This window comes from Mandrillus leucophaeus, unplaced genomic scaffold (genome assembly GCF_000951045.1).
Source record: "Mandrillus leucophaeus isolate KB7577 unplaced genomic scaffold, Mleu.le_1.0 Scaffold857, whole genome shotgun sequence".
Taxonomy (NCBI): Eukaryota; Metazoa; Chordata; class Mammalia; order Primates; family Cercopithecidae; genus Mandrillus; species Mandrillus leucophaeus.
In genome coordinates, this window is record NW_012109330.1 from 515,824 (window position 1) to 524,981 (window position 9,158).

Sequence of the window (9,158 nt, forward strand, 5' to 3'; positions counted from 1 at the left end):
GGCATGGTGGCTCACGCCTGTAATCCCAGCACTTTGGGAGGCCGAGGCGGGCGAATCACAAGGTCAGGAGATCGAGACCATCCTGGCTAACACAGTGACAGTGAAACCCCATCTCTACTAAAAAATACAAAAAATAAGCTGGGCGCGGTGGCAGGCGCCTGTAGTCCCAGCTCCTCGGGAGGCTGAGGCAGGAGAATGGCGTGAACCCAGGAGGTGGAGCTTGCAGTGAGCCAAGATTGCGCCACTGCACTCCAGCCTGGGCGACAGAGCGAGACTCTGTCTCAAAAAAGAAAAAAAAAGATAGGAAACAACAACTTCAATTTTCAATTTATAGTAAAAACAACAACAACAACAACAAAAACCCAACTAGGATAGAGCTTTTTGAGGGAGGATAAAATTCTTCTGGTTTGCAGCAGACTTCCAGATACATGGAAATCTAGCTGCTTCGGGAGTGGGGCCAAGACAACTATGCCCAAGTGTAGGATCATTATGCTACACTGAATTAAAAAGAAGAAATCACAGTTCAAATCCCTGGAGTTGGAAGAGTTGTAAGTTCCAATGCGGTATTATGACTCCAAGTTATACTGGACTCCTCTGTTCTCCAAGGAACCCTAGTGTACCTTATAAGTCTACAGGAAGACAAACTGGTACAGTTGTAGTAGAGGGCTTGGTGAAGCTTGCTATGTGTCCTCAATTAGGGAGCATGATCTGAGTTCTTAATGTGGCCTTGGTTATAAGCCCTTGTTCCAGCCAATGAGAGAAGAACTCCATCCTCTGATCTGAAGTTTAAGGTGTCAAAAAACCTTGATATGAATCTGTTAGTGTCCACCTTGGGCAGTTGGGAACTTGGGAAAAAACATAAATTCCATTTGGATACAAAGAGAACATTGGAAAGGTTTGTCAAATAGAAAAGAATCAAATTAATAGATGCATTTGGAAATAAACTACTGGCCCAGCATGGTGGCTCACACCTGTAATCCCAGCTCTTTGGGAGGCTGAGGTGGGCGATCACTTGAGGTCAGGGGTTAGAGTCCAGCCTAGCCAACATGGTGAAACCCCATCTCAACTAAAAAAAAATATGAAAATTAGCTGGGTGTGGTGGTGCACACCTGTAGTCCCAGCTACTTGGAGGCTGAGGCATGAGAATCTCTTGAAACCAGGAGATGGAGGTTGCACTGAGCTGAAATGGTGCCACTGCACTCCACTCTGGGCAACAATGACAGACTCCATCTCAAAAACAAAACAAAACAAAACAAAACAAAAAAAAGAGAAACGACTTCACATTTGGGATTAAGTTTTTTTAAAAAAGAAAATAAACTACGTAAACTGCTTTTCATAAAGAATGTAAAGTGCCCTGAACACAGAAAATATTCACGCCTCCAACAAACCTTTATCAAGGCCTTACCAAGGACCAGGTACAGTGCCAGGTACTGGGATTTTATGTATAAATGTGTATATGTATATCCTAAGAACTGGGATATACAGATGAATAAAACTCAATCCTTGTCCCTGAAGAACTCACCACCTACCTACTTGTCAGAGAAGGGACAAATCCCTCAGATGTGGGCATTATACCCAAAAGACTAGCTAACACATTCAAAGTCATGTAGCACTGGCTAAGGGCTGGACTGACACAAAAATCTGATACTCCTGACTTCAGATTCAGTAGAACAATGCTCATGCTAGTTTTATCTTAAACAAAAAATGTGGCAAAATTAAATTCCATTGCAACTCGAAACTTTAGGTCAAGTGTGGAATCTCACAATCACACAAACTACTACAATAGAGGGCCTAAGACATACAGAATCAGCACAGAACTCAAGTTAAACAAATACTCTTTTGACATCCAAGATCCTTATAAGGAAGGAGACCACTACTACTCCTGCTGCCCTCCTCCCCCCACCTTGCCTAGTTTCCAAGACAGGAGGAAAGAGAGAAAGAAACAAAAGTAAGATAAATAGCCAGACAACCTTGGCACCACCACCCGGCCCTAGGAGTTAAAAAAAGTAATAATAATAACATCAATCCCTAACCTAAACTACTTATCTGTAAATCCCAGACACTGTATGAAAAAAAAAGCACTGTAAAACTTTTTGTTCTGTTAGTTGATGCATGTAGGCAAGAGTCATGTTTCCCACGCTTGCTCGATTTATCACTACCCTTTCACGTGGACCCCTTAAAGATGTAAGCCTTTGGAAAGGCCAAGTATTTCTTTTTCGGGGAGCTCGGCTCTTAAGACGCGAGTCTGCTGACACTCCCAGCCGAATAAAAAACCTCTTCCTTCTTTAATCCAGTGTCTGAGGAGTTTTGTCTGCGGCTCGTCCTGCTACACTTATAAACAGGAGAAAATCAATTTTCCTAATAGAAATCCATCACACTCTTGGATAGCGGCTGCCTTTGCAGTGTACTGTCATCAACCTAGCTCCCAGATGGTTGCAGACCTATTGCATCAGACAAATCGAATCACATGTACTTGACAGCATCCGCCCAACCAGTGACCACTCCAGTTAATATAGGCAGAGATTTATGGGCAGAGGGTTCTATGATTTTATTCAGCTTCATGAAAGATGCTCGACATGACTCCAAGATCCGGCAGTTCTAGGTTCTAGCAATGTCTTTAAAGGAAAACGTCCACAAATCACAATTAAACAGCCTCAATCATTACAATCTTTTTCTCGCCTCCCCACTCCCCTCACGTCTGATCTACCACGGAAAAGACTTTTCCGATTCTTAAAGTATGCCCATAGGTCAGCGGATGGCATTCCCAAAAGCTTCAGGGTCATTTCTTTTGGCCAAGAGCGGCCTCCAACGCCCCGAAATGCTTCCGATATGGAAGGAATGAATCTACTCTGTTGCAAAAGTGACACCGTTTCCGGAAGGAGCCTTTGATCCTATCAAAACAAAGGAAAACCACTCTGGCCTTGCTGAAGATGAGAAAAAGACTGGGGGCGACCAAAGATTCGTGATAGAAAAGCCGCCTCGGCCCCACAACCTCCCGCCATTGCAGGCTCTGGCAACTCCCGGGGCAGGAAGGTTTGACAGCTCCCGATGGGCGTGCGTACGCACACAGGCAACGAACGGAACTGAGCACGCGTGGAAGGGACCTCGCACCGCCCGGGTGGAGGAGAAAGTGGGACGACCCCGGCTACCAGGCTGTGTTTTTGCGGATGGGGAGAACCTCGGAGCCACCGCACCTTGGGAGGGGGTTTGACGAAGGGTGGAAGCTGTGGCCTCAGGAGCGGTGGCTGGATTTTAGAAAGTTGGGTTTAGGATCAAGGAGGTAACCCGCCTGTGCCGGTACTTACATCGTCGCCACTCGCTGTCTGCCTTCACCAGCTGGTCCACTAGTCCCGGGTCCTTGAAGCGCTTCTCCTGCGTCTCTCGAATGAGGGCTGGGTCCCCTCCTTTATCCACCCGAAACAAATCCAGATCCAGCACCATCTTTCCTCCCGGGCCAACTCTCACGGAAGCGAGGATCGCGCCGCAGCACTCAGCCTGTGACCGCGGCACTGCGCCGGCGCGCTGACCCGCCCTTCCTGCGCAGGCGCGGCTGCAGCCCGCCGGCGACCCCTCTCGACCGGAAGCGGCTTGTTGGAGGCGGGGCCGCGGAGGGAGGGGAGGGGAAAGTGGGTAGGCGTGGAACTCTACGTCTGGTTCCTTTGCCCCGGCTCTGCCCTTCTGCAGGAACTGTGATCGCCCCATAAAAGTGTGAATGCCTCAGTTTCCTCCTCCTGTCTCAGGCTAGGCAGAGAGAGGCCTGTCCCTGCATCCCTAGCTTAGAGGCCGGTGCCGTCACCAGATGCCTGTTTTCCTCTCACTAGGTTGGGTCCTTCTACTGGGCTCTTTCCCCGAACCTCCGCAGTCTTCTCCATCTTGATACAAGAGGATGGCATATGTAGTCCCAGGGCTACCTCAGCTTAAGATTCGTGCTCTGATGCCTTAGAAATGGGTAACTTGGCCGGGCGCGGTGGCTCAAGCTTGTAATCCCTGCACTTTGGGAGGCTGAGACGGGCGGATCACGAGGTCAGGAGATCGAGACCATCCTGGCTAACACAGTGAAACCCCGTCTCTACTAAAAAATACAAAAAACTAGCCGGGCAAGGTAGCGGGCGCCTGTAGTCCCAGCTACTTGGGAGGCTGAGGCAGGAGAATGGCGTGAACCCGGGAGGCGGAGGTTGCAGTGAGCTGAGATCCGGCCACTGCACTCCAGCCTGGGCGACAGAGCGAGACTCTGTCTCAACAACAACAACAACAACAACAACAAAAAATGGGATAACTTTCTTAATCTGATTATTGAATAAACCAAATCGTCCCTTTACCAACTCTTAAGAGCACAGCTTTGGGAAAATGCGGTTGTCTTTTAGAGAGAGACAAGAGAAAACTTTTCCAAAGGGACACGGCAGATTTGAACGCAGTATAAGGTATTGAGGTCATGTCTTGGGTCAATTTGAAAGCGTCTTGAAGGACAATTTGTATCAAACTTTAATTTTATAATGTTCAGGCCTTTACAATGAAATATTCTGGTTGCTGATTGAAGCCAAAGTTACCAAAGAATCTCCCTGATAAGAAGAGATTATTTGAAGGATTTGGGAACAGGTGATCTGTTACCCCACCCCTGCCCCCAATCCTTCCACTTTGCAGAAACTTTGAAGCCTCACTCCCAATGCCTTCTCAGAGCTAGATGTGCTAAGATCTTCTTGATCTTATACCACCGTCGTGGACTCCTGAGATGAGGGTGTGACATAGCTAACTATCATATTATTTATAATATGAAATATATTTGGCCTTTGTCCCTGATTCCTGACTCAACCCTCTAAAACCCTTGAATTTCCTGGGTTATTCATAATGAGTCCCTTTAATAACACCTGAGTTTATAATAAGAGGTGATTTAGGATAGGGGCCCTAGATAACCTCAGGATGGGGCCAGTCACCAGAGAAACCAAGTGATTGGAGGATTGGAACTTTCATCCCCACCCTTCAACCTCCAGAAAAGGGGGAGGGGAGGGGCTGGACATCAAACTCTGTAAACACGCGAACAACAAGATTTGATGAGCTTCAGGGTTGCTGAACACGTGGAGATGCCAGGAGGGTGTATTGCCCAGAGAGGGCATGGAAGCTCTGCACCCCTGACACCTTGCCCTATCCATCTCTTCATCTGGCTGTTCATTTGTACCCTTTGTACTATTCTTTATAATAAACTGGTAAATGTTTCCTGGAGGTCTGTGAGCCTTCTCAGCAAATCAATCAGACCAAAGGAGGGGGTAGTGGGAGCCCCAGTTTATAGCTGCTGAGTAAGAAGTGTAGGTGAAATCTACTACTTGCAGCTGGCATCTGAAGAGGGGCAGTCTAGTGGGATCAAGCCCTTACACCATAGAATCTGACACAACCTCTAAGGAAGGAGACCACTACTAATCCTGCTGCTCTCCTCCCCACAACTTGCCTAGTTCACAAGACAGGAGGAAAGAGAGAGAAACAAAAGTAAAATAAATAGCCAGACAACCTTGGCACCACCATCTGGCCCTAGGAGTTAAAAAAAGTGATAACAATAACATCAACCCCTGACCTAAACTACTTGTGTTATCTGTAAATCCCAGGCACTGTATGAAAAAAAGCATTGTAAAACTTTTTGTTCTGTTAGTTGATGCATGTAGGCCCCAGTCACGTTTCCCACGCTTGCTCGATTTATCACGACCCTTTCACGTGGACCCCTTAAAGTTGTAAGCCTTTAAAAAGGCCAAGTATTTCTTTTTCCGGGAGCTCGGCTCTTAAGACGCGAGTCTGCCGACGCTCCCCACTGAATAAAAAACCTCTTCCTTCTGAAATCCGGTGTCTGAGAAGCTTTGTTTGCGGCTCCTCCTGCTGCATTTCTTGGTTCCCTGATTGGGAAGCGAGGTGATTAACGGATGGTCGAGGCAGCCCCTTAGGCAGCTTATGCCTGCCCTGTAGAGCAGCCCTGCGGGGGACTCTGGCCAGATTGAGCGATGCGGATCCTGAGAGCGCTCCTGGGTAGGCATTTCTCTGGTGGAACGCCTCGTCAGAGCAGTGCACAGCAGGCTCCCGTGGAGGACCAACACAGTGGCTGAACACCGGGAAGGAACTGGCACTTTAAGTCCGGACAGCTGAAACTTGGTAAGACTGGTCTTTGGAACTTGCCCACTCCACTTGAGTGGAACGTGGCCTGATCACCCACGGTGTGCCTGTACTGGCGGTTTGGTTTTTGTTTTTGACTTGACTTGAATTCATTGCTTGATACTTTGGTTTTGGTTTTTGACTTGACTTGAATTAATTGCTTGATACTTTGGTTTCTGTTTTGATTTTGACTTGACTTGAATTGCTTGATAAACAGGCGTGCGTTTATTGGCATTTCGGTTTTGGTTCTGATTTTGACTTGGCTTAAATTGCTTGACGAACAGGTGTGCCTTTAACAACACTGGTTTTAGTTTTGATTTTGATTTAGTGTAAATTAGACGAGTGAGTGACCTTTTAACCTTTCCTTCCTGTATTGTGAATGTTGTTTTGTGTCGAGAGAAAAATAGGTCAGACACAAAGTAAGCCCACTCCGCTAGTTACTGTGTTAAAACATTTCAAAAAGAAAAATTTCAAAAAAATAAAAGGAAAGTCATCCAATCATCAAAACTTACCCTATTAAAATGCATGTTACAGAACCTTAAGAAAGGTTTTGCAGGAGATTATGGAGTTAAGTTAACCCCTTAGAGGTTAAGATCTCTGTGTGAATTAGAGCTGCCCTCTTTTGGTGTTGGATGGTCCGTGGAAGGAACTATAGACAAGGAACAACTGGCCATGTATTTAAGGTGGTGACAGGGCTCGGAGGACAGCCAGTGTACCTAGATCAAATTCCTTTATATTGACTCATGGTTAAATATAATATAGACAAAACCAGCAAAAATTTAGCCCTATTTAACAGCTTATTGCAAAAAAACCAAAAGTAAAAGTAAGAGCAGCTTCGCCGGCAGACACAGAGTTAAAAAGGGAGTCCCAGAAACAGCAAGAGAAACCAGTTTTGCAGGAGCCGCCAGAGATCATAGAAATTCTTTCTCCATACGTCCCAGCCTACCCCGCTTTACCGAGGCCAATAGCCCCCTCAGAAACGAGATTTAGGAGCTAACACACCCCAGGTCTCACCTCGAAGGGGAGAATCGGAACCTGGAGAGGCCAAAGAAGGAAGTCAAGATAGTCAAGTGGGCCTTCTCAGATCTGGTCTTGCTTGAGCTATGCAAATGCCTCTCAGGGAGATGAGGACCTGTCTATTACAATGACCAGGCCCACATCTTGGGGGGGCAACAGACTTTCATCTATCAGCCCTTTTCAACCACTGATCTACTAAACTGGAAACACCCTGAATCCACCACCTTGCTCTCGGCAGCTAGAGCCCTGTCGAGCATGACTGTGTAGAGGTGTTGGATTCAAGTTTACTCTAGCAGATCTGACCTCCGGGACCAGCCTTGGGCATCAGTAGACTAGGAGCTATACGTGGACGGGAACAGCTTCATCAACCCGCAAGGAGAGAGATGTGCAGAGTATGCGGTGGTAACCCTGCACACTGTCATTAAGCTGAGCTCATTGCTTTAATTCGGGCCTTAGAACTCAGTGAAGGTAAGAGTGTAAACATTTACACTGACTCTCGGTATGCCTGTTTAGCCCTCCAAGTGCATGGAAAATTATATAAAGAAAAGAGCTTGGTAAACTCTAGGAAAAAGGGAAAAAAAGACCCAGAGAATGCAACTCAGCTTCAGCGTTTGCAGAGATACGGAGAAGCAATTCTGCAGAGGCTAAGAGTTAGTAGAAAAAAGCAAGTAATATAAAAAAAGATTTCAGAAATGCTTCAAGGAGCTGACAAAAACCTAAGTCAGTTTTATAAGAGACTCTATAAAGCATTCTGGCTTTACACCCCATTTAACCCTGAGGCTGCTGAAAATCAGTATATAGTGAATACTTCATTTGTAAAGCAAGCCCATAGTAACATCAAGCGGAAGCTGCAGACATGAATACCACCTAGTCTAGAAAAGTGGCCACCAAGGTGTATGTTAACTGTAACCAAGGAACAAAACTGGGAAAGACGGGAAAAGAGAAAAAGACAGACTAAGAGTAAGTGTAAAAAAAGAGAAATTAGCAATGTGAGAGGACGTGGACGGTGGACATGGATGTAGATATGAAAGAAGTCAAGTTAGGCAAAGATTCAAGAGCCGGGTAAGGCAAGAGAGAGATTATCGTGCGAGATGCAAAAAGAAAGAACACTAGAAGGGTAAATGTTCAAAAAGGCAATAAAGGAAATGGCCAAGGCCACAAGACAAAGAGGCCATTGGCCAAGGGCTGCCACACCTTGGAGGAACTAAATACTGATCTGACAGGAGCTGAAGAATGTAAAGACTAGGACAGACTACCGACCTTCTCATTAGGCTCCCAGGAGCCCATGGTCACATTAGAAGTTAAAAGCAGCAAGATTCTGCCGTATCTGAATTCCAATGTCTCACTGAAGGCTAAGCCACTAGATAGAGTTACAAAGGGCCAGGGGAGGTGGCGGGGCGGTGCAGCAGGGGCGGAGAAGAACCCCTCCTCTAAGAAACTTAAACAGTAAAAAAAAAAGCCATACCTTGTGAAAACTTGCTTATAGACTTTATAGAACTGCCCCATGCTGGAGACTATCGGTACATGCTAGTGCTTGTTTGCTTATTTAAGATAAAATCAGGTTTTTGCCTATGGTCCTACTCTGAGTCAGGTGCACCCCCACCAAACAAATTATGTATTTGCCCTATAAGATTTTGTTCGGTCGGCCACCCCCAAATCATAGGTCAAATTAAAGGTGACCTCCAGAAACTAAAGAAATTAACCTTGAGAAAGCAAATGCAGGCTTTAAAAATAGCCATACAAAGTGTTCATAATTAAATAAATGAAAATGCCTATAAGCCTGACACCCCCTTAAATCTAGTGACTCTGTTTAAAGTAAACTCTAATTTTTCTAGGACCCATGTAAGATGGGCCCTATACTGTAACCTCGTCCACTCCCACTGCTGTTAAAGTTGCAGGTGTTGTGTCTTGGATCCATCACAGTCAGCTAACACCGGCAGCTCAGGACAAGTGGACCAGCCAGCAGGACGCAGATCATCCAAACCTGCTGATCCTGAGACGAGACCAAGCTG

General features: G+C 46.2%; 1 protein-coding gene across 1 annotated transcript in view; it reads right to left on the reverse strand.

Moving 5' to 3' along the window:
* The window catches only part of SARS (seryl-tRNA synthetase), a 31,572-nt gene extending 28,046 nt beyond the window's left edge, over positions 1 to 3,526 (reverse strand). The window contains exon 1 of the mRNA XM_011968725.1: positions 3,306 to 3,526. Coding sequence (XP_011824115.1) covers positions 3,306 to 3,441 — 136 coding nt within the window. The 5' untranslated portion in view covers positions 3,442 to 3,526. The remainder of the gene's footprint in view (positions 1 to 3,305) is intronic.
* Positions 3,527 to 9,158: the final 5,632 nt, after the last annotated feature.